This window comes from Capricornis sumatraensis, chromosome 5 (genome assembly GCF_032405125.1).
Source record: "Capricornis sumatraensis isolate serow.1 chromosome 5, serow.2, whole genome shotgun sequence".
Lineage (NCBI taxonomy): Eukaryota > Metazoa > Chordata > Mammalia > Artiodactyla > Bovidae > Capricornis > Capricornis sumatraensis.
Window position 1 is genome coordinate 124048979 of NC_091073.1, and position 24968 is coordinate 124073946.

The 24968-nt window shown below is 47.7% G+C and overlaps 1 protein-coding gene across 1 annotated transcript in view; it reads left to right on the top strand.

Moving 5' to 3' along the window:
- The window catches only part of DYNC2I1 (dynein 2 intermediate chain 1), a 52175-nt gene that overhangs the window by 12471 nt on the left and 14736 nt on the right, over positions 1–24968 (top strand). Inside the window, exons 8-16 of the mRNA XM_068972754.1 lie at positions 422–476; positions 5644–5709; positions 6505–6582; positions 7101–7320; positions 8375–8477; positions 9407–9536; positions 11731–11842; positions 22847–22935; positions 23618–23747. Of these exons, the coding sequence (XP_068828855.1) occupies positions 422–476; positions 5644–5709; positions 6505–6582; positions 7101–7320; positions 8375–8477; positions 9407–9536; positions 11731–11842; positions 22847–22935; positions 23618–23747 (983 nt within the window). The remainder of the gene's footprint in view (positions 1–421; positions 477–5643; positions 5710–6504; positions 6583–7100; positions 7321–8374; positions 8478–9406; positions 9537–11730; positions 11843–22846; positions 22936–23617; positions 23748–24968) is intronic.

The following is a 24968-nucleotide window of genomic DNA, read 5'->3' on the forward strand; positions in this document are numbered from 1 at the left end:
AGAACATAGTTCAAGATAAATCTTTTGGAAATATAAATATTATATTAAACCTAAAACATTTGGGATGGATTCGCTAGTAAAATTGTAGGAATTTTCTAGAACTCTTAAAGGATATGGATTTTATAAACACAAGTTTGTTAAAACACACAGTTTTTTCTCTCTACTGAAGATATTTCCTACCCTGTACTACTGCTAAGACAGTAAAAATAGTTTAAAAAAGTTTAAACTGTAGTTAAAAAAATAGTTTTAAAAAGGCCTTACTTCTAATAAAGTTCTAATAATAGTTCTAATAAAGCGTGCTTTGCAAACATGCCAACCTACTTGTATCAAATGCTGACAGCAGCCTTCACTGAGATGGAAATGCTTTAATTTTCAAGTCTTTGTGAAAACTAATTTGACTTTGATCATATTTGCTTTCTAGGCGTGCGGAGAACTCAGTGAGGACTAGCGGGAAGGACAGAGACTCAAAACGGAAGGTGAGGCCCTTCCCGGGGCTCCTGTGGTGTGGTCCTGAGACTCGGAGAGCAGAGCCTGGCAGGCCTGTTTTCATGTGCTTTACTTGAGTGGTGATTCCACGAGGCACATAAGAGATACCTTTTATATTAAGAGACTCAAATGGATTAAAGTGAAAAGATGGACAAGGTGGCCACCAAACAACAGTTATACTGCAGCTTGGGTGGCTGGACCAGAGGCCCAGAAACACATCACAAGAATGAGACAGGTCGCTTGCAAGGAAGACATGACAAGCGTAAATGAGCGTGCTGCTCAGAAGAGAGCCCCGGAATACAAGAAGTAGAGGCAGACAGAATTAGAGGGAGAAATGGAGACGCCAGTAGCGACTGGGACTTCAGCTCCCATTTCCGCAAACAATGGCAGCATTTCATGCTAACAGATTAGACGACTCAGATAAAAGGGAGATTCCTGGGAGATCGACGCTAGTGACGTTGCCTCGAGAAGAAATAAAAAGTCTGAGGGTGTATATATATATACTGCCCCTCAGTTGTGTCCTACTCTTTGCAACCCCATGGACTATAGCCTGCGAGGCTCCCCTGTTCACAGAATTCTCCAGGCAAGAATCCTGGAGTGAGTAGTCATTTCCTTCTCCAGGAGATCTTCCCAACCCAGGGATCGAACTCAGATCTCTTGCATTGCAGGCAGATTCTTTACTGACTGAGTGACCAACTTAGTAAAAAAAGTTGCGTTAGTGTTGGAAATGTTTCCACAAAGCAGCGCAGGCTTGGGTGGCTGGCAGGTTCTATCAGGCGCTTGTTATTAACGCTGATGCCCTCATGGCTCCTCTCCTTTCACAGTTGCTTCATGTCCTGGACCAAGTGTGTGCGCATGTGTGTGTACGTGTGCATGAGAAGCATGTGCAAGTCATCAGGTGTAATGGCTCCTTCACATTCTGGGTACACATGCATGTGTACACAGGAGAAGCGCATGCCAGTGACATGGTATCATTCACACACCGCAATCCTGGTCTTCATTTTTTATGCCATCTTCATAATTATCACCAGAAGAATCTTCATAATGAATATTTAATGTCTTTAGAATTGTGTACTGCGGTGTCTAAATTATCATCACACCGTTTCCTGGGTTTTGCTCTGTTGTCGGTACTGTGGCAAGCAGATTTGGCCTCTGTGGTGATGGTTCAGTCGCTAAGTTGCGTCTGACTCTGCGAGACCCCATGCACTGCAGCACCCCAGGCCTCCCTGTCCCATCACCAACTCCCAGAGCTTGCTTAAACTCATGTCAGTTGAGTCAGTGATGCCATCCAGCCATCTCATGCTCTGTCGCCCCCTTCTCCTCCTCCCTTCAAATTTTCCCAGCATCACGGTCTTTTCCAGTGAGTTGGCTCTTTGTATCAGGTGGCCAAAGTATTGGAGCTTCAGTTTCAGCACCAGTCCTTCCAATGAATAATCAGGGTTGATTTCCTTTGGGATGGACTGGTTTGCTATCCAAGGGACTCTCAAGAGTCTTCTCCAACACCACAGTTCAAAAGCATCAATTCTTTGGTGCTCAGCTTTCTTTACAGTCCAACTCTCACATCCATACATGACCACTGAAAAACCATAGCTTTGACTAGATGGACCTTTGTCAACAAAGTGATATCTGCTTTTTAATACACTGTCTAGGTCTGTCACGGCTGTTCTTCCAAGGAGCAAGCGTCTTTTAATCTCGTGGCTGCAGTCATTGTCTGCAGTGATTTCAGAGCCCAAGAAAATGAAATCTCACAGTTCCCACTTTTCCCCCTTCCATTTGCCATGAAGTGATGGAACTGGATGCCATGATCTCCGTTTTTTGAATGTTGAATTTTAAGCCAGCTTTTTCACTCTCCTCTTTCATATTTATCAAGATGTGCTTTAGTTCCTCTTCACTTTCTGCCATTAAAGTGGTATCATCTACATATCTGAGGTTGTTGATATTTCTCCTGGCAATCTTGATTCCAGCTTGTGCTTCATGCAGCTTGTGCTAAATTTCACCTGATGTACTCTGCATGTAAGTTAAATAAGTTGGGTGACAATACACAGCCTTGACGTACTCCTTTCTCAATTTGGAACCAGTTCATGTCCAGTTCTAACTGTTGCCTTTTGTCCTGTGTACAGGTTTCTCGGGAGGCAGGTAATGTGATCTGGTATTGCCATCTCATTAAGAATTTTCCACAGTTTGTTGTGATCCACACAAAGGCTTTAGTGTAGTCAATGAAGCAAAAGTAGACTTTTTTGGAATTGCCTTACTTTTTGTATGATCCAGCATATGTTGGCAGTTTTATCTCTGGTTCCTCTGCCTTTCTAAATCCAGCTTGTACATCTGGAAGTTCTTGGTTCATATACTGCTGAAGCCTGCCTAGCTTGAAGGATTTTGAGCATAATCTTGCTGGCGTGTGAAATGAGTGCAATTGTACAGTAATTTGAACATTCTTTGGCATTGCCTTTCTTTGGGATTGGAATGAAAACTGACCTTTTCCAGTTCTATGGTCACTGCTGAGTTTTCCAAATTTGCTGGCATATTGGGCAGCACTTTCACAGCATCATCTTTTAGGATTTGAAATAGCTCAGCTGGAATTCCATCACCTCCACTAGCTTTGTTTGTAGTGATACTTCCTAGGGCCCACTTGACCTTGCATTCCAGGATGTCTGGCTCTAGGTGAGTGATCACACCATCGTGATTATCTGGGTCATGAAGAGCTTTTCTGTATAAATCTTCTGTGTATTCTTGCCGCCTCTTCTTAATATCTTTTGCTTCTGTTAGGTCCACTCCGTTTTTGTCCTTTATTGAACCCATCTTTACATGAAATGTTCCCTGGGTGTCTCCAGTTTTCTTAAAGAAATCTCTAGTCTTTCCCGTTCTTTTCTTTTCCTCTATTTCTTTGCATTGCTCACTTAAGAAGGCTTTCTTATCTCTCCTAGCTGTTCTCTGGAGCTGTGCATTCAGTTGGGAATATCTTTCCCTTTCTCCTTTGCCTTTTGCTTCTCTTCTTTTCTCAGCTATTTGTAAGGCCTTCTCAGACAACCACTTTGCCTTCTTCCATTTCTTTTCCTTTGGGATGGTTTTGGTCACACCTCCTGTTCAGTTCAGTTCAGTTCATTCACTCAGTCGTGTCCAACTCTCTGCGACCCCATGAACTGCAGCACGCCAGGCCTCCCTGTCCATCACCAGCTCCCGGAGTTCACTCAGACTCACGTCCATCGGGTCCGTGATGCCATCCAGCCATCTCATCCTCTGTCGTCCCCTTCTCCTCCTGCCCCCAATCCCTCCCAGCATTGGAGTTTTTTTCCAGTGAGTCAACTCTTCGCATGAGGTGGCCAAAGTACTGGAGCTTCAGCTTTAGCATCATTCCTTCCAAAGAAATCCCAGGGCTGATCTCCTTCAGAATGGACTGGTTGGATCTCCTTGCAGTCCAAGGGACTCTCAGGAGTCTTCTCCAGCACCACAGTTCAAAAGCATTAATTCTTCGGTGCTCAGCCTTCTTCACAGTCCAACTCTCACATCCATCCATGACCACAGGAAAAACCATAGCCTTGACTAGACGGACCTTAGTCGGCAAAGTAATGTCTCTGCTTTTCAATATGCCATCTAGGTTGGTCATAACTTTTCTTCCAAGGAGTAAGCGTCTTTTAATTTCATGGCTGCAGTCACCATCTGCAGTGATTTTTGAGCCCAAAAAAATAAAGTCTGACACTGTTTCCACTGTTTCCCCATCTATTTCCCATGGAGTGATGGGACTGGATGCCATGATCTTCGTTTTCTGAATGTCGAGCTTTAAGCCAACGTTTTCGCTCTCCTCTTTCACTTTCATCAAGAGGAAAGCTCCTCCTGTACCATGTTATGAGCCTCTGTCCATTGTTATTCAGGCTTTCTGTTTACCAGATCTGGTCCCGTGAATCTACTTGTCACCTCCTCTGTATAATTATAAAGGATTTGATTTAGGTCATAGCTAAATGGCCTAATGGTTTAACCTACTTTCTTTTGTTTCCTGGGAAGAAGACTCTCTTTCTGTCTCTGATAGTTATCTGAAACACTGGACTACGAGAGACGTGTCTTTAGCCTCTGGTGCCGGGCTTTTATGGGTCTTTATTCCATGCACACACACAGAAGCACAGTATTTTCTGATAAGTCAGGTCGTGCAGCTGTGTTGGTTGATGTGAGGATGTTTTGTTCAGTCTGGGCAGTGGTTGGATTCCTCGCTGTCCAGGTATAGCCACACCTTAGTGAACAGTGAGCCTTATAGGTGACTCTCCCCACGTAGTCTTTTTTCTGTATACTTTTCCACTGTGCTCTTCTGATATCTGTGTTGGGGGCGGGGGTCGATGCCTTTTTTCTGTCTTGCTCACACCTGCGGCATGTGCTGTTTGCCCTGACTCTGTGGAAACCTCTCTAGCTGTAATGATTCAGATCTCCCTCCTACTTCTCATGAGTAAGTTTCTGGAACTAGAATTATTGAATGAAAATATACAGTTTTTAATATTTTCTTTCTGTCTCTCAGTTTTTTTGGTAAGGGTTAGCATTGTTCACTAGAATTATGTGAGCCACATTTGTAATTTTAATTTTTTGGTGGTCACCTTAAAAAAGAAACATAAAATTAGTTTTAATAACATCCAACATTTCTGAAATAGTCTTTCAACATGTAGCCAATGTACAAAATTAGACATTTTACGTTCTTTTTTCACTAAGGGAGCAAAATAGGAGAGGTGTGTTTCCCCCTGAGAGAGCCCAGAAGTGATCTTGAGATGGCTGGCAGCCTGCTTGGCTTATGACTGGCCGGCCACGTGTTTTATAGCATCAGCCCTGAGTTACCTTGACGTAGTTGCTCAGCACTTACGCGGAGAGCCCACGCTACGCCAGATTAAGTTTCTGGGCGGAAAGGTGCTCCCCTCCTCTTAGGGGCGCCATGCTATCCCCACGCCTTTGCATCGGATGGTTGCTGGCGGCGGCATCTGAGAGCCGTGCCTTCCTGGGGCCATGGCCCCAGCAGGACAGCCAGGTGCCCCCGCCTCGCCGGCCCCTGGAGGAAGGCTCACAGCCTCCCGTTTCTCGGAGGAGGACCCTGAGGCCCGGAGAGGCCGGTGCCAGGGGCCGGCGCGGGAGGAGGGTGGGCCTTGCCTCCGCCCTCCGGCTGACGCGCTGTGCTCTGTCCCCCAGCACGGCCGCGAGGAGGGCCCCTCGATGTGGAAGCCGGAGCAGAGGCAGGGGAGCGAAGCGGCCATGGTGAGGAGAGGACGCATCCGTCTGCGCTGTGTGTCCGCCTCGGGCCCTGAGGAGGCTGGGCCGCAGGGGCTGCCGTGCGTTTGCCCTGCGCCCCCTGTGTAGGCTCCCAGGAGCTTGGGCTGGACGCGGCCCCAGCATTCTTGCCGTTTCTCTGCCTTGAAAGTCAGTACCTTTGGGGAGAATGCAAGAAAGTGAACAGAGGCATCGCAAAGATGCGATCCAGGTGTTGTCAGTGAGGAGCGGTCCAGGGAGCAGAGAGTTTGCAGAAATAGACGCCGAGCCAGCGGTGGAGGAGCAGCCAGCTCCTGCAGGAGCCGCTGGCGGTGCTGGGGCGTTCTTTCCAAACCGGGGCGGAGCGGGGGGCCCTGAGCGCGGAGCGGCAGGCCAGGGACTCTCTCCTGTCCCCTCCTTCCCGTTTGTCCCTGGCAGGCACCCCGGGTGGCTAGGGGCCCTGCGGCGTGTTTGCCGAGCAATGAGTTGTTGGGACATGGTGAGCCTGCGATGCTGGGTCTCTGGTTTATTTGTTCAGTAACCAGAGACCCGCTTTTTTCTTTGGCCTTCAGAATTTAGAGTTTTCTCAGAAAGAATATGATTGTTAACTGTTTCCTTTTTCTGGTCATACTTATAAGTCAGGGTACTTAAGAGCTGTGATTAGGTTATGTTAATTTTATAAATATTTGAATTTCTAAATTAACAACCTGAAGTGAATTTCAGAAAACATGTATTTTCCAGCCTATTTTCAAGAATGACCCTGAGATTAAATATTTTAATTATACGTTTGATTTCTGCCCGTAGGAAATTGAAAAGGAAGACCTTGATTTAGAAAATGCTGGAACAGATGAGTACACAGCCATTTTTGAAGATGATTTTGAAGTAGGTATTTGAAATTTTCTCATCTTAAGGGTAGTTTGTTCTCGAATCAGAAACAGCTGTTCTTTTCGGCTCCTCTTACTGCCCTCAGTACTCCGTATCTATCTGGTTTAGATCTGGTACCTATAAAAAGTTTGCCCTATGTCTCATCATCGCTGACCAGTATGGTGTAATTAAAATTTTCAGTTTAGCCTGTCGATAGTGCCCTGCAGTCAAACGTGTGTGTGCGCACACGTATGTGCATCATGTGTGTGCATGAGTGTGTGTCTACATGAAGTCACATGGGCACACAGGTCTCCGTGTGCTCCTGCTCCCATTCTCGGCACAGGTACGTTTGCACCTTATCGTTCACCCGGGGCTCTCAGTGCACAGTTGTGTAGGGTGTGTGCGGACGCGGAGGAGCAAGCGCAGCGGTTTGCACAGAAACCTGTGAGCTGCGGGGCGCCCAAGCACACCGGGCCCTGTCTGTGCCTCCTGCTGGCTGCGTGCTCCGCCCGCGAGCATGTCTGCTCTGCGCGCAGGACTATGAGGACGACTTCGAGGTCTGTGACGGGGCCGACGACGGCGGGGCGGACGAGCCCAAAGAGGGGGCGGCGGCGGAGGAGCCGCCTCCAGCCAGGAGGAGGGAGATCCTGGAGATCCAGAAGGCCATCCTCGCGGAGAACCAGCGGGTCGGCGAGCTGTCCTCGGAGCTGCTCGAGAAGCGCGGCTGCCCGGCGCGCGCTGGGGGCCCGGGCCCGGGTACGTGAGCGGACGGCGGCGCTGCGGGCGCTGCCAGCCCCCGTGGCGCGCTCGGAGCTCCGGGGGCGCGTGGTGAGGCCCTCCTTGGGGAGGGGCGCGGCAGTGGGGCGGGCCAGCCCCGTGCCTTGTGCTCAGTCGGCGTCCGAGGCCCCGGCTGCATTTCTTCTGACAAAGTGACGGCATCGGCAGGAGGCCGGCCGTGGGGGGGCAGCCTTGGCGACTTTCTCTATGAAACTGGGGATGTGCTTTGCTCCAAAGCTCTTGGCACCTGGGTGTATGAAGGTTACTTGTCAGGGCAGGAGAGCGCTCTCCATGAATGCCCCTGACAGCCCCGAGGGACGGTGCTCTGAGGCAGGAGAAACAGGAGGTGCTCACAGCCTCTGAGGCTGCAGGAGGGCAGGACGGCGCGCTCTTTGCCTGGGTCCGAATACACGGCCAAGGGGAACGAGCAGACAGAGTGAGAATAAGTGCATAGAGAAGTACTCGGGTCTGTGCGCGCGAAGCGCAGGGCTCCCTGTGGCCGAGGCCACGGAGGTGGACCCCGCAGAGGGAGGGGCTGGAGCGGTCTGTCCTGTGGGGGCTTCTGAAGATCAAGGCCCGTCACCAGGCCGACCAGCCTGCACCCTGTTGGCTGCCGAACCCCAGCCCGGGTCCGCCGTCTCCTGTCTTCTGCTGCAGTGAGTGGCTTGTCCGGCACGCACCAGCCTCTGTCTGCTTCCCAGCTGCTCTGTGTACTCACACCTCAACTCCCTTACCTGAGAAGACGGGTTTTGGAGCGGGCAGGGGAGCGTGGGGGTGGGAGTGGAGGGCTGACCGCGCTTACATGTGTTCTCACCTATTTCTGGAAGTAGCGTGGCACAGAAGTGGGAAATTCTGCTTTGCTGCAGGTTTTAGATGCAATGAGCAGAAGTGGTTCCTAAGTGCACCTAGAAGACATTTGTCGTTAGTTGAGTGAACATGATTGGTTTACATGCATCTAATTGGTTTACTCTTGATTTCTTTTGCTTGAAAGAAATATTTCAGTTTCACAAAAGTAGCTTTTTTTTATGTGCAGATGCAAACAGCTCCCCTTCCAAAACCCCACTGTGTGGAATTTTCGTGGATTTTGCCACAGCCTCACACCGTCAAAAGAATCGGACTCAGGCCCTTAAGCAAAAGTAGGTGTTCTGGGAAAATTGCAGAAGGAGTCAGCAGTTTCTGTACTTCCCTGCAGCGGACCTGTAAACATTAGCGATTATTTTCTTGTCGCTGCTGTTCTCAGGCTGTGTGCTCTGGTGCAGGTGTGCAGTAGGCCAGCTCGGCCCGGCATCTGTGTCTGTTCTGGGGGCCCCGGGAGCGCCGCCTTCACGGCCGGGCAGTGTCACAGGCACTCTGGAGGCTGGAGGCGGGCGGCAGGAGCTGGAGCAGACAGCGGGCCAAGTCTGCCGGCGCCCCGTGCCTCCCGCCGTGTGGGCCCCACTCTCGTAGCCAGCACCCCTCGCCTCAGCGAGGGAGCCCCACGTCGGCCAGCCGCCCTATGTCTCGGGCACTGAGCCCCCGCGTCAGCGCCCTCCGCGGGCTGCCGGCCGCCTGTGCGGGCCGGGTCTGCCCAGCAAGGGTGGAGATAAGGGTGGAGAGCCAGGGCCAGCGGGGTCAGAGCCCAGGCTTGACTGCTGCGAACCCAGAGGCTCGTGAAAGTGAAGGACAGGCTCTCAGCTCCCGTCTTCGGTGCCAAGCCCAGTGCAGCCTGGGGATGGATGTCGGAGTCCACCAGGTCGGGCTGGACACGGTGGACTTAGGGAGAGTGTCTGGTCAGCCAGGGAGCTGTGCTGGCAGGAAGCAGCCTTCCCCACCCCGCCTCCCCCGAGCGCCTGCCCTCTGCAGCAGAGGGAGCCCGGCTGAGGCTGGCGGGGGCTCGCCCCGCTGGACGCACCCCCAGAGCAGGGAGAGGGGGACCGACAGCAGTGAGAGGTGGGGGTTCGGCCCTGCAGCCTCGCTGTCCACAGGGGGCCCCAGCGTGGTGACTGAGCGTCCCTGCCCCCCAGGCCCCGGGCTCCGTCCTGCCCCCCCCCCCCACCCCAGTTCCCGTCCGTGCTCTTCCCTCCAGGACGCGCAGCACAAAGCTGCTCCGGCTCATCGACATGGACTTCTCCTTCACCTTCTCCCTCCTTGACCTCCCGCCCGTGAACGAGTACGACATGTACATCCGGAACTTCGGGAAGAGGAACACCAAGCAGGTCAGCGCAGCACGCCCGCCAGGGGCCCGGCCGGTGCGGTGGCAGGACCTGAGGTGTGGCGCGTGCGGCCCCGACATCCGAGCGGGGGTGGCCAGAACACTCTGCACCCGGAGCCTGTGCTCTGGAGGCACCTGGCCACGGACGTGGCTCCCTCTCAGGCTCTGAGGACCGCCTGGGAAGGGAGGCTTTATTGAAAGTCACCGAGTGTCACCTGCTCCCGTCCTCAAGGGGCTGCAGCGTCTTGTGTGTGTGACCCTAGGTGCAGAGGCTCCAGGATGTGGGCTGGAGTGGCCCCCTGCCCACCTCTCCCCGAGCTCCCAAGCTTCTGGACTTGCCTCAGGGTCCCCCCTGCCTGTGGCATTCCACTCGCCCTTACTCAGGAAAATGCAGCCCTGGCCAGGCCCTCTGGTAAATGCCCTCGGGTCCCCCCTACCTGCCCCTGGACCCCCCACCTGACCAGGCTCCCCCCACCTGCCCCTGGACCCCCTCACCTGACCAGGCTCCCCCCACCTGCCCCTAGACCCCCCCCCGACCAGGCTCCCCCATCACCTGCCCCTGGGCCCCCTCCTGTGACCAGGCTCCCCCCACCTGCCCCTGGACCCCCCTCACCTTACCAGGCTCCTCCATCACCTGCCCCTGGACCCCCTCACCTGACCAGGCTCCCCCCACCTGCCCCTGGACCCCCTCACCTGACCAGCCTCCCCTCACCCGTCCCTGGACGCCCCTCACCTCCCCCTGCACCCCCTTGCAGGCCCCTTGTTCATCTGCCTGGCTTTCTCTGTTACCTGGCCTATGCTGTCTGCACCTCGTCCCTTATCTGTCTGCCTGTCTCTCTGTTCACCGCCTGTCCTCCAGGGGAACTAGGTGATCTATCCCTGCACGCTCTCTGACCCCAGCGTTGCTCAGTCCGCCCCACACCACTCTGCCCTTGCCCGTCTCACCTGCGGCCACTGACTGTGAGCTGGCTGGCCTTCCGGGGTGGTGAGGTCCTGAAGTCAGCAGTCCCTCCATTGTTTCTCTCCTGCCCCATGGAGCCATCCCTCAACATGCTCTTGGGTGTGTCTGTCAATAATCTTTTAACAGGAAGAGGGTCACAGCCGGACATTTAAGAAGCTGACAGATTAACCCTGGCTTTGCAGCTGACCCACTCTGACCTTGAGTAGACTCTTTAACTTTGCTTATTTTCCTCATCTCAAAGCTTTTTGTTGTTATTGTTCAGTCGCTCAGTCGTGTCCTGCTTTTTGTGACCCCATGGATTGCAGCACGCCCAGGCTTCCATGTCCTTCAGCATCTCCTGAAGTTTGCTCAAGCTCATGTCCATCGAGTCAGTGATGCTATCCAACCATCTCATCCTCTGTCGTCCGTTTCTCCTCCCACCTTCAATCTTTCCCAGCATCAGGGTCTTTTCCAATGAGTCAGTTCTTCACATCAGGTGGCCAAAGAGATTCAGCTTCAGCATCAGTCCTTCCAGTGAATATTCAGGACTGATTTCCTTTAGGACCTCCTTGCTGTCCAAGGGACTCTCAAGAGTCTTCTCCAACACCACAGTTCAAAAGCATCAATTTTTCAAAGCTGTTAGTTAGTATCAAAACTGAAGCACGTACCTTTTTGAAACAAATTTGTGTCCAGTTTTGCAGAGCTGCTATGTTGTAAGAGACTAGGGTATTGGCAGACTAGGTCATAAGAGTTTGTAAAGGTTTTGTTTCTTTGCTTTTGGCTGCACTGGATCCTAGCTGTGGTGTGTGGGCTCCTCTCTAGCTGTGGTTCGTGGGCTCCAGAGCGCCTGGGCTCAGTAGTTGGGCCCAGCAGATGCAATGTGCAAGCTTGGTTGTCTTGAGGCAGCTGGGATCATAGCTCCTTGACCAGGGATGGAACCCACGTCCCTTGCACTGGAAGGCAGATTCCCAACCTCTGGACCATGAGGGAAGTCTCTGGGTCATAGTATTTTCAAACTGGAGCTGAACTGTTTGATGTGACTTTTGAGAACACTTTTGAAATTTAGGCCCACGTTTTTCAAACGTTTAAGACATAAGCAGTCTTTGCATGATTGTTATTCATGCTATGATACTTAATTTTGACGGAAGCAAGAACAGTGTCATCCTTAACTTAAAAAATTTAGTTGTTTTCTTTTCAGTGATGAGAAATGGGTCTGAGGTGGAGACCCACGGCTGACTCAGCCTGCCTTCCTTCTCAGGCCTATGTTCAGTGCAATGAAGACAGCGTGGACCGGGACATCCAGACCGAGGAAGTGGAGACTCAGGAAGTGTGGACCCAGCACCCGGGGGAAGGCTCCGCTGTGTCTGGGGGTAATGGCCTCTGTTCTCGGCCTTGGCAGCTGTGCTCGTCCCCTCTCTCGTTCTTTCCTTGCTCTCGTGTGTGCTTGCGTGTGAGCTGACTGTGGAAATGCCAGTGAGTTTGCAGATGCCACCCCGGCCTGGAGGCCTGGTCTGGGCCCTAATCGGGGCTCGTGACACTCGTTGCTGAACAGAGGAAAGAGCCTGACTCCAAACCAGCACCTGCAGAGGCGCTGTTGAGAGACCCTGTGCTCTTCAGTGGTTCACATTCTTGGAGAATTCTCTTCTCTAAGTGCATTCTCCGGGTGTGTCACGCCGAAACAGGTGGAAGGCCCTGGACGATGCCGAGTCCTGCTCCCGCTGGTTCTGATCAGTTGCTTCTGTGCTAAATGTTCGGCTACTGGGTGATTGTCTGCTCTGAGGAGCGACCTCTGTCACTCCTGTCCCTCAGGGAAGCCTGATCCTAAGAAGTAACAAACCTAAACGTTGTTGTTCAGTTGCTCAATCATGTCCAACTCTTTGTGACCCTGTGGACTGCAGCACGCCAGGCCTCCCTGTCCTTCATTATCTCCTGGCGTGTGCTCAAACCCATGAGCATTGAGTCGGTGATGCCATCCAACCATCTCATCCTCTGTTGCCCTCTTCTCCTCCTGCTTTCACTCTTTCTCAGCATCAGGGTCTTTTCAAATGAGTCAGTTCTTCACATGAGGTGGCCAAAGTATTGGAGTTTCAGCTTCAGCATCAGTCCTTCCAATGAATATTCAGGATTGATTTCCTTTAGGATTGACTGGTTTGATCTCCTTGCAGTCCAAGGGACTCTCAAGAGTCTTTTCCAACACCACAGGTCAAAAGCCCTCAATTCTTTGGTGTTTAGCCTTCTTTATGGTCCAGTTTTCACATCCATACATGACTACTGGAAAAACCATGGCTTTGACTATACAGACCTTTGTCAGCGAAGTGATATCTTTGCTTTTTCATATGCTGTCTAGGTTTGTCATAGCTTTCCTACCAAGGAGCAAGTGTCTTTTATTTTCATGACTGAAGTCACCATCCACAGTGATTTTGGAGCCCAAGAAAATAAAGTCTGTCGCTGTTTCCCCTTCTATTTGCCATGAAGTGATTTGCTTGGATGTCATGATCTTAGTTTTTTGAACACTGAGTTTTAAGCCAGCTTTTTCACTGTCCTCTTTCACACTTATCAAGAGGCTGTTTTGTTCCTCTTCACTTTCTGCCATTAGAGTGGTATCATCTGCATATCTGAGATTGTTATTTCTTCCAGCAATCTTGATTCCAGTTTGTGATTCATCCAGCCTGGCATTTCACATGATGTACTCAGCATGTAAGTTAAATAAGCAGTGTGACAATACAGCCTTGACGTACCCATTTTCCAGTTTGGAACCAGTCTGTTGTTCCATGTCCAGTTCTAACTGTTGCTTTTTGTTCTGTATACAGGTTTCTCAGGAGACAGGTAAAGTGGTCTGGTATTCCCATCTCTTTAAGAATTTTCCACAGTTTGCTGTGATCCACACAGTCAGAGACTTTTGTGTACTCAGTGAAACATGTTTTTCTGGAATTTCCGTGCTTTCTCTCTGCTCCAGTGAATGTTTGTAATGTGATCTCTGGTTCCTCTGCCTTTTCTAAATCCAGCTTGTACATCTGGAAGTTCTCGGTTCACATACTGCTGAAGCCTAGCTTGAAGGATTCTGAGCATAATCTTGCTAGCAATTTGAACATTCCTTGCATTGCCTTTCTTCGGGATTGGAATGAAAACTGACCTTTTCTAGTCCTGTGGCCACTGCTGAGTTTTCCAAACTTGCTGGCATATTGAACGTAGCACTGTAGCAGCAGCATCTTTTACGATTTTAAATAGTTCAGCTGCAATTCTGTCACCTCCACTAGCTTTGTGCGTAGTGATGCTTCCCAAAGCCCGCTTGACTTCACACTCCCAGATGTCTGGCTCTAGGTGAGTGATCACACCATCATGGTTATTCTGGTCATTAATAGCTTTTTTGGATAGCTCTTCTGTGTATTCTTTCCACCTCTTCTTCTTGCTTCTGCTTCTGTTAGGTCCTTCCTGCTTATGTTTTTATTGTGCCCATCCTTGCATGAAATCTCCCTTTGAGTATCTCCAATTTTCTTGAAGCGATCTCTAGTCTTTCCCATTCTGTTGTTTTCCTCTATTTCTTTTTTTTTTTTGATTTAAAACTGTTTATTGGTCAAAAAAGTAGAAAATGACAAAATTATTGCATAGGGAAGATATGCTAGTAATTTAAAAACAGGCTAGATAATAAGGAAAGTTTATATATGTTAATAGATGGAAGGCTGAGAGGAATCTATCTTTTTTTTTATTCTTACACCATAAGATTTATTGTTTCATTTGAGATGTTTCCAAGATTCTTTTTTTTTTAGTATTTTAAAAGTATTATCATAATTTTTTTATTAAAAATTTTTTTAATTGGAGGCTAATTACTTTACAGTATTGTAGTGGTTTTTTCCATATATTGATATGAATCAGCCATGGGGGTACATGTGTTCCCCATCCTGAAACCCCCCTCCCTCCACCCTCCCCACCATATCCCTCAGGGTCATCCCAGTGCACTGGCGCTGAGCACCCTGACTCATGCATTGAACCTGGACTGGCGATCTGTTTCACATATGGTAATATACATGTTTCAGTGCTATTCTCTCAAATCATCCCACCCTTGCCTTCTCCCATAGAGTCCAAAAGTCTGCTCTTTACATCTGTGTCTCTTTTGCTGTCTCGCATATAGGGTCATCGTTACCATCTTTCTAAATTCCGTACATATGTGTTAGTATACTGTATTGGTGTTTTTCTTTCTGGCTTACTTCACTGTGTATAATAGGCTCCAGTTTCATCCACCTCATTAGAACTGATTCAAATGTATTCTTTTTAATGGCTGAGTAATACTCCATTGTGTATATGTACCCCAGCTTTCTTATCCATTCGTCTGCTGATGGACATCTAGGCTGCTTCCATGTCCTGGCTATTGTAAACAGTGCTGTGATGAACATTGGGGTACACGTGTCTCTTTCAATTCTGGTGTCCTTGGTGTGTATGCCCAGCAGTGGGATTGCTGGGTCATAAGGCAGTTCTATTTCCAGTTTTTTAAGGAATCTCCACACTGTTCTCCATAGTGGCTGTACTAGTTTGTATTCCCACCAACAATGTAAGAGGGTTCCCTTTTCTCCACACCCTCTCCAGCATTTATTGCTTGTAGACTTTTGGATCGCTGCCATTCTGACTGGTGTGAAATGGTACCTCATTGTGGTTTTGATTTGCATTTCTCTGATAATGAGTGATGTTGAGCATCTTTTCATGTGTTTGTGAGCCATTTATATGTCTTCTTTGGAGAAATGTCTGTTTAGTTCTTTGGCTCATTTTTTGATTGGGTCGTTCATTTTTCTGGAATTGAGCTACATGAGCTGCTTGTATATTTTTGAGATTAATTCTTTGTCAGTTGCTTCATTTGCTGTTATTTTCTCCCATTCTGAAAGCTGCCTTTTCACCTTGCTTATAGTTTTCTTCATTGTGCAAAAGCTTTTAATTTTAATTAGATCCCATTTGTTTATTTTTGCTTTTATTTCCAATATTCTGGGAGGTGGGTCATAGAGGATCCTGCTGTCATTTATGTCAGAGAGTGTTTTGCCTATTTTCTCCTCTAGGAGTTTTATAGTTTCTGGTCTTACGTTTAGATCTTTAATCCATTTTGAGTTTATTTTTGTGTATGGTGTTAGAAAGTGTTCTTGTTTCATTCTTTCACAAGTGGTTGACCAGTTTTCCCAGCACCACTTGTTAAAGAGATTGTCTTTTCTCCATTGTATATCCTTGCTTCCTTTGTCAAAGATATAGTGTCCATAGCTGTGTGGATTTATCTCTGGGCTTTCTATTTTGTTCCATTGATCTATATGTCTGTCTTTATGCCAGTATTTTACTGTCTTGATGACTGTGGCTTTGTAGTAGAGCCTGAAGTCAGGCAGGTTGATTCCTCCAGTTCCATTCTTCTTTCTCAAGGTTGCTTTAGCTATTTGAGGTTTTTGTATTTCCATACAAATTGTGACATTATTTGTTCTAGTTCTCTGAAAAATACCGTTGGTAGCTTGATAGGGATTGCATTGAATCTATAGATTGCTTTGGGTAGCATACTCATTTTCACTCTTTTGATTCTTCCGATCCATGAACATGGTATATTTCTCCATCTGTTAGTGTCATCTTTGATTTCTTTCATCAGTGTTTTATAGTTTTCTATACAGAGGTCTTTAGTTTCTTTCAGTTCAGTTCAGTTCAGTCGCTCAGTTGTGTCCGACTCTTTGCGACCCCATGAATCGCAGCACGCCAGGCCTCTCTGTCCATCACCAACTCCCGGAGTTCACTTAGACTCACGTCCATTGAGTCGGTGATGCCATCCAGCCATCTCATCCTCTGTCGTCCCCTTCTCCCCCTTCCCCCAATCCCTTCCAGCATCATGGTCTTTTCCAGTGAGTCAACACTTCACATGAGGTGGCCAAAGTACTGGAGCTTCAGCTTTAGCATCATTCCTTCCAAAGAAATCCCAGGGCTGATCTCCTTCAGAATGGACTGGTTGGATCTCCTTGCAGTCCAAGGGACTCTCAAGAGTCTTCTCCAACACCACAGTTCAAAAGCATCCATTCTTCAGTGCTCAGCTGTCTTCACAGTCCAACTCTCACATCCATACATGACCACAGGAAAAACCATAGCCTTGACTAGACGGACCTTAGTTGGCAAAGTAATGTCTCTGCTTTTGAATATGCTATCTGGGTTGGTTATAACTTTGCTTCCAAGGAGTAAGCATCTTTTAATTTCATGGCTGCAGTCACCATCTGCAGTGATTTTGGAGCCCAAAAAAGTAAAGTTTGACACTGATTCCACTATTTCCTCATCTATTTCCCATGAAGTGATGGGACCAGATGCCATGATCTTCGTTTTCTGAATGTTGAGCTTTAAGCCAACTTTTTCCACTCTCCTGTTTCACTTTCATCAAGAGGCTTTTTAGTTCCTCTTCACTTTCTGCCATAAGGGTGGTGTCATCTGCATATCTGAGGTTATTGGTATTTCTCCTGGCAATCTTGATTCCAGCTTGTGCTTCTTCCAGCCCAGGGTTTCTCATGATGTACTCTGCATATAAGTTAAATAAGCAGGTGACAATAGACAGCCTTGACATACTCCTTTTCCTATGTGGAACCAGTCTGTTGTTCCATGTCCAGTTCTAACTGTTGCTTCCTGACCTGCATACAGATTTCTCAAGAGGCAGAGCAGGTGGTCTGGTATTCCCATCTCTCTCAGAATTTTCCATAGTTTCTTGTGATCCACACAGTCAAAGGCTTTGGCATAGTCAATAAAGCAGAAATAGATGTTTTTCTGGAACTCTCTTGCATTTTCCATGATCCAGTGGATGTTGGCAATTTGATCTCTGGTTCCTCTGCCTTTTCTAAAACCAGCTTGAACATCTGGAAGTTCACGGTTCACATATTGCTGAAGCCTGGCTTGGAGAATTTTGAGCATTACTTTACTAGCATGTGAGATGAGTGCAATTGTGCGCTAGTTTGAGCATTCTTTGGCATTGCCTTTCTTTGAGATTGGAATGAAAACCGACCTTTTCCAGTCCTGTGGCCACTGCTGAGTTTTCCAAATTTGCTGGCATATTGAGTGCAGGACTTTCACAGCATCATCTTTCAGATTTGAAATAGCTCCACTGGAATTCCATCACCTCCACTAGCTTTGTTCATAGTGATGCTTTCTAAGGCCCACTTGACTTCACATTCCAGGATGTCTGGCTCTAGATGAGTGATCACACCATCGTGATTATCTGGGTCGTGAAGATCGTTTTTGTACACTTCTTCTGTGTATCCTTGCCACCTCTTCTTAATATCTTCTGCTTCTGTTAGGTCCAGACCATTTCTGTCCTTTGTCGAGCCCATCTTTGCATGAAACGTTCCCTTGGTGTCTCTAATTTTCTTGAAGAGATCTCTGGTCTTTCCCATTCTGTTCTTTTGTTTCTTTAGGTATATTTATTCCTAAGTATTTTACTCTTTTTGTTGAATGGAATTGTTTCCTTAATTTCTTTTTCTGTTTTCTCATTGTTAGTGTGTAGGAATGCAAGGAATTTCTGCATATTAATTTTATATCCTGCCACTTTACTATATTCATTGATTAGCTCTAGTAATTTTCTTGTGGTATCTTTAGGTTTTTCTGTGTAGAGGATCATGTCATCTGCAAATAGTGAGAGTTTTACATTTTCCTTTCCAATCGGATTCCTTTTATTTCTTTTTCTTTACTGATTGCTGTGGCTAAAACTTCCAAAACTATGTTGAATAGTAGTGGTGAGGATGGGCACCCTTGTCTTGTTCCTGACTTTAGGGGAAATGCTTTCAATTTTTCACCGTTGGGTTTATCATATATGGCTTTTATTATGTTGAGGTATGTTCCTTCTATTCCTACTTTCTGGAGGGTTTTTTATCATAAACAGAGGTTGAATTTTGTCAAAGGCTTTCTCTGCATCTATTCAGATAATCATATAGTTTTTATCTTTCAATTTGTTAATGTGGTGTATCACATTGATTGATTTGTGAATATTGAAGAATCCTTGCATCCCTGGGATAAAGCCCACTTGGTCATGATGCATGATCTTTTTAATATGTTGTAGGATTCTGTTTGCTAGAATTTTGTTAAGAATTTTTGCATCTATGTTCAGTTCAGTTCAGTTCAGTTCAGTCACTCAGTCGTGTCCGACTCTTTGCGACCCCATGAATTGCAGCACACCAGGCCTCCCTGTCCATCACCAACTCCCAGAGTTCACTCAGACTCACATCCATTGAATCCGTGATGCCATCCAGCCATCTCATCGTCTGTCGTCCCCTTCTCCTCCTGCCCCCAATCCCTCCCAGCATCAGACTCTTTTCCAGTGAGTCAACTCTTCACATGAGGTGTCCAAAGTACTGGAGCTTCAGCTTTAGCATCATTCCTTCCAAAGAAATTCCAGGGCTGACCTCCTTCAGAATGGATTGGTTGGATCTCCTTGCAGTCCAAGGGACTCTCAAGAGTCTTCTCCAACACCACAGTTCAAAAGCATCCATTCTTCGGCGCTCAGCCTTCTTCACAGTCCAACTCTCACATCCATACATGACCACTGGAAAAACCATAGCCTTGACTAGATGGACCTTAGTCGGCAAAGTAATGTCTCTGTTTCTGAATATACTATCTGGGTTGGTCATAACTTTTCTTCCAAGGAGTAAGCGTCTTTTAATTTCATGGCTGCAGTCACCATCTGCAGTAATTTTGGAGCCCAAAAAAATAAAGTCTGACACTGTTTCCACTGTTTCTCCGTCTATTTCCCATGGAGTAATGGGACCGGATGCCATGATCTTTGTTTTCTGAATGTTGAGCTTTAAGCCAACTTTTTCACTCTCCTCTTTTACTTTCATCAAGAGGCTTTTTAGTTCCCCTTCACTTTCTGCCATAAGGGTGGTGTCATCTGCATATCTGAGGTGATTGATATTTCTCCCAGCAATCTTGATTCCAGCTTGTGCTCCTTCCAGCCGAGCGTTTCTCATGATGTACTCTGCATAGAAGTTAAAGAAGCAGGGTGACAATATACAGCCTTGACATATTCCTTTTCCTATTTGGAACCAGTCTATTGTTCCATGTCCAGTTCTACCTGTTGCTTCCTGACCTGCATGCAGATTTCTCAAGAGGCATCTATGTTCATCAGTGATATTGGCCTGTAGTTCTTTTTCTGTGGCGTCTTTGTCTGGTTTTGGTATTAGGGTGATGGTGGCCTCATGGAATGAGTATGGAAGTCTACCTTCCTCTGCAACAATCTGGAAGAGTCTGAGTGGGACAGGTGTTGGCTCTTCTCTAAATTTTTGCTAGAAGTCACCTGTGAAGCCATCTGGTCCTGGGCTTTTGTTTTTTGGAAGATTTTTGATTACAGTTTCGATTTCCATTAAGAGTTTCTATTTCTTCCTGGTCCAGTTTTGGAAGGTTATACTTTTCTGAGAATTTGTCCGTTTCTTCCACGTTGTCCATTTTATTGGCATATAGTTGCTGCTGGTAGTTTCTTACGACCCTGTATTTCTGTGTGTCTGTTGTGATCTCTCCATTTTCATTTCTAATTTTGTTGATTTGATTTTTCTCCCTTTGTTTCTTGATGAGTCTGGCTAATGGTTTGTCTCTTTTATTTTTCTTCTCAAAGAACCTGCTTTTAGTTTTGTTGATTTTTGCTATGGTCTCTGTTGTTTCTTTTTCACTTATTTCTGCCCTAATTTTTATGATTTCTTTCCTTCTACTAACCCTGGGGTTCTTCATTTGATTTTTCTCTTGTTTCTTGAGGTAAGCTTGTATTGCTCTGAACCTTCTCCTTAGCACTCCCTTTTCTGAATCCCATAGGTTTTGGGTTATTATGTTTTCATTTTCATTCATTTTTATGCATATTTTGTTTTCTTTTTAGATTTCTTCTTAGATTTGTTGTTTATTCAGAAGCATGTTGTTTAGCCTCCTTATGTTTATTTTTTTAGTAGCTTTTTTCCTCTGGTTGACATCTAATCTTGCTGCATTGTGATCAGAAAAGATGCTTGAAATGATTTCAATTTTTTTGAATTTACGAAAGCTAGATTTATGGCCCAAGATGTGATGTATCCTGGAGAATGTTCCGTGTGCACTTGAGAAAAAGGTGAGATTCATTGTTTTGGGGTGAAATGTCCTGTAGATACCAGTTAGGTCTAACTGGCCCGTTGTATCATTTAGAGCTTGTGCTTCCTTGCCAATTTCTGTTCAGTTGATCTGTCCATAGGTGTGAGTGGGGCATTAAAGTCTCCCATTATTATTGTGTTACTGTTAATTTCCCCTTTCATACTTTTTAGCATTTGCCTTATGTATTGTGGTGCTTCTATGTTGGGTACATATATATTTATAATTGTTATATGAAATTAAAAGATGCTTACTCCTGGGAAGAAAAGTGATGGCCAACCTAGATAGTATGTTCAAAAGCAGAGACATTACTTTGCTGACTAAGGTCTGTCTAGTCAAGGCTATGGTTTTTCCTGTGGTCATGTATCGATATGAGAGTTGGACTGTGAAGAAGGCTGAGCGCTGAAGAATTGATGTTTTTGAACTGTGGTATTGGGGAAGACTCTTGAGAGTCCCTTGGACTGCAAGGAGCTCCAACCAGTCCATTCTGAAGGAGGTCAGCCCTGGGATTTCTTTGGAAGGAATGATGCTAAAGCTGAAGCTCCAGTACTTTGGCCACCTCATGTGAAGAGTTGACTCATTGGAAAAGACTCTGATGCTGGGAGGGATTGGGGGCAGGAGGAGAAGGGGACGACAGGATGAGATGGCTGGATGGCATCACGGACTCAATGGGCGTGAGTCTGAGTGAACTCCGGGAGTTGGTGATGGACAGGGAGGCCTGGCGTGCTGCGATTCATGGGGTCACAAAGAGTTGGACACGACTGAGCAACTGAACTGAACTGATATCTTCTTCTTGGATTGATCCTTTGATCATTATGTAGTGTCCTTCTTTGTCTCTTTTCACAGCCTTTATTTTAAAGTCTTATTTTATCTGATATGAATATTGCTATTCCTGCTTTCTTTTGGTCTCCATTTGTGTGAAATATCTTTTTCCAGCTCTTCACTTTCAGTCTGTATGTGTCCCTTGTTTTGATGTGGGTCTCTTGTTGACAGCATATGTAGGGGGTCTTGTTTTTATATCCGTTCAGCCAGTCTTCGTTCAGCCAGTCTTTGTCTTTTGATTGGGGCATTCAACCCATTTACATTTAAGGAAATTATTGATAAGTATGATCCCATTGGCATTTACTTTGTTGTTTTGGGTTCAAGTTTATAAACCTTTTCTGTTTTTTCTGTCCAGAGAAGATCCTTTCCCATTTGTTGGACAGCTGGTTTGGTGGTGCTGGAATTGTTTTCCTCTTTTTCTTTGCATTGTTCCCTCAAGAAGGCCTTATCTGTTTTTGCTGTTCTCTGGAACTCTGCATTCAAATGGGTATATCTTTCCTTTTCTCCTTTGCCTTTTGCTTCTTCTCTTTTCTGAACTATTTGTAAGGCCGCCTCAGACAACCATTTTTCCCTCTTGCATTTCTTTTTCTTTGGGGTGGTTTTGGCCACTGCCTCCTGTGCAGTGTTAAAAACCTCTGTCCATGGTTCTTCAGGCAGTCTGTCTACTGGATCTAATCCCTTGAATCTATTTGTCACCTCCACTGTATAATCGTATGGGGTTTGATTTAGGTCAGACCTGAATGGCCTAGTGGTTTTCCCTATTTTCTTCAATGTAAGTCTGAATTTTGTAATAAGGAGTTCATTATCTGAGCTGCAGTTAGTTCCAGGTCTTGTTTTTGCTGACTGTATAGAGCTTCTCCATCTTTGGCTGCAAAGAGTATAATCTGATTTCGGTATTGATCATCTGGTGATGTCCATGTGTAGAATCTTCTCTTGTGTTGTTGGAAGAGGCTGTTTGTTATGACCAGTGTGTTCTCTTGGCAGAACTAGTTTTTCCCCTGCTTCATTCTGTACTCCAAGGCCAAAGTTGCCTGTTATTCTGGGTATCTTTTGACTTCCTACTTTGGCATTCCAGTTCCCTATGATGAAAAGGACATCTTTTTTTTTTTGGTGTTAGTTCTAGAAGGTGTTGTAGGTCTCATAGAACCGGTCAACGTGGCATTGGTGGATGGGGCATTGACTTGGATTACTGTGACGTTGAATGGTTTGTCTTGGGAATGAACCAAGATCCTAAACGTAACACGTCCACAGTAAAATGATGCTTTGCATAGGACTCTGCTTACAGACTTTCTGTGAGCAGTTTCCTGTGAGGAATGAGGAGGAGCTGAGCTCTGGAGAATGAGACATGACCTCCTGGCTTCTTCTAGGGGTCTTGGTTCTCAGGCATGCCCTTCTGGGTGTGCAGCCTTGACTGGAAGCCCACCCGGTGGGTTTCCCCTCAGCAGGGGTTGATGTGACCTGTTTTTCAGGGAGTGAGCGGAGTGGCCCCAGAGATGCTGCCATCATCCCGAAGGTCGACACACCCCGTCTGTCCAGCTTCCTGCGGGCGGCCTGCCAGGTGTGCTCCGCTGGGGACAGGAAACCCAGTGCTGCACATGCTGTTTGGATTCTGAACAGTAATGCTGATTGCCTGCATTTTAGAATAAATATAGACAGAAGAACAGACGTAACTAAATCGGCAAGGCGAACACAGGTCTAGGGTTTTTAAAACTAGTAAACTCGTGACTTTGAAGACTGGTTATGGGCATTTTCAAAGTCCATACAAAGGTCAGAGGGCACACGTGGTCCCGTGTACTTCAGGGTCCCAGTGACCACCGCCTTCCCTCCCTGTGGTCTTCCTGAGTGTAACCCACCACCCACAAGGGCAGCGGCAGGACTTGGCGTCACGCTGGTCCTCACCGCAGCCCAGCGGGCAGGCTGCGTTGCTGTGGGTAATGTGTTTGTGCCCCCGTTTCTTCTAGAGGAGGTAGGGGCCCCATCCCCCTCCTATGTGTCTCCTGTGAAAAACAGCACTGGTGTTACGTTGTGGCTCTGGGGTTTACAGAGGGGGCTTTACTTGCTAGTCTCTGCTGCTGTGCAGAGGGGACGGTACAGCTTCCTTCTCTTCATTTCCATGAGTCTGGGACTTGGTTAACTGAAGGGATGGGTGAGTTTGGTAGTGCTTTGCGGTTTTTGCTTTTTCTTTGAAAATGAGCCCATCTGAGAGTGTTGATGGAGGCCTGCCTGCATGTCTGCTGCAGGTGATAGCAGTTCTGCTTGAAGAGGACCGGGCGGCCGCGGAGCTGGGCTGGGCGTCCCAGGCGCAGGACTGCACCCTGCCTTTCAGCGACAGCTGTGTGCGGCTGGGCACCAGCCTGCCCTTCCTGCAGGGTACGTGGCCCTCAGGGTGGGCGTGGACCCCGAGACGGTGATCCTCACAGATGCATCCTGGGAGGAGTTTGTTGAACAGAGCAGAGGTTTGGCTTCTGCAGCCTCGAGCGTGTGTGTCACGGTCCTCATGGGAGGGATGCTCAGTGATTTAAAGGGACATTTGTTTTCAGTCCTGCGTCTCTTAATTTCTCTTGGTTTCTCGGTAGAGGGGTGGTGGGAGCCGCGGGCAGTCCAGGTGGGAGTCGTGTGGTGAGATCTGAGCTGATCTGTGGCCACGGCACAAATGCTACCCCGGTTAAGCCTGTGTCTGCACATACGGCGTGTAGCTGCCTGTGATCATAAGCTGAACAAGCTGTGTGTGTTCAGTTCTTCAGTGAGTCTCTGCCTTGCCAGCTGCTGAGGGCCTGGGTGGGGCCAGGGTCCTGGTCTGAGTGCAGGAGGGCGGGCCGTGCTTGGCCCTGCGGTCAGCTTTCCAGGGCGCCTCTGGGCCAGTGGGACCTGGTGTGTGACTGGCACTTGTTCTAGAAGTTTCTATGGAGATTCAGATTCACGTCCAGCCCTCTGCACTGACTGTTAGCACCAATGGCATGAAGTTAACAAGCATGTGTTATTTGAGCATGTTTTTGTTTTTAAAAGTTGTGTTATCCTGTTAGAAAAGCAATAGATTGTAGCATTGAAAACACAGAAGCCCACAAACCTACCTCCCTCCGCACCCCAGGACACAGGAGTTTAAGAAGTGCTTTCCTCAGCTGAGGAGGGATCAAAGAGCCCTGGACTGGGGCAGGGATTGGGGGGGCGTGGTGTGGGGAGGCGGGAGGTGGGGAAAGCGGGTGGGGAGGCCACACTCGCCCGAAACACATCCTCAGAGAAGGATGGTGCAGGTGTGTTGCCTGGGACTTGCCCCTTAGTTCCACCTGTGTGCAGAGCGGAGGTTTTTCTTGTGTCTGTTTTAGTAAAGTGAGTTTTGAGGTGAAGAGGGAAGTTGGGACGCAGGTGCCCATGACCTGAGCCTGGGTCCCGTCCTGGACCTGAGCTTGGAGGGAGCGGTGGGCCCTCTCAGTGTCAGCGGGCTGTCCAGCACCGGCTGCCCGCTTGTCCTTCTGTGGGCCCTGCAGACACTCAGGTGCATGGGCAGGTCCTGGGCCTTGGAGCCCCAGTGGACAGACAGAAACCCCGCGTCACAGGATGAACAAGGGCACTGGACGGTGCATCCGAGGGCAG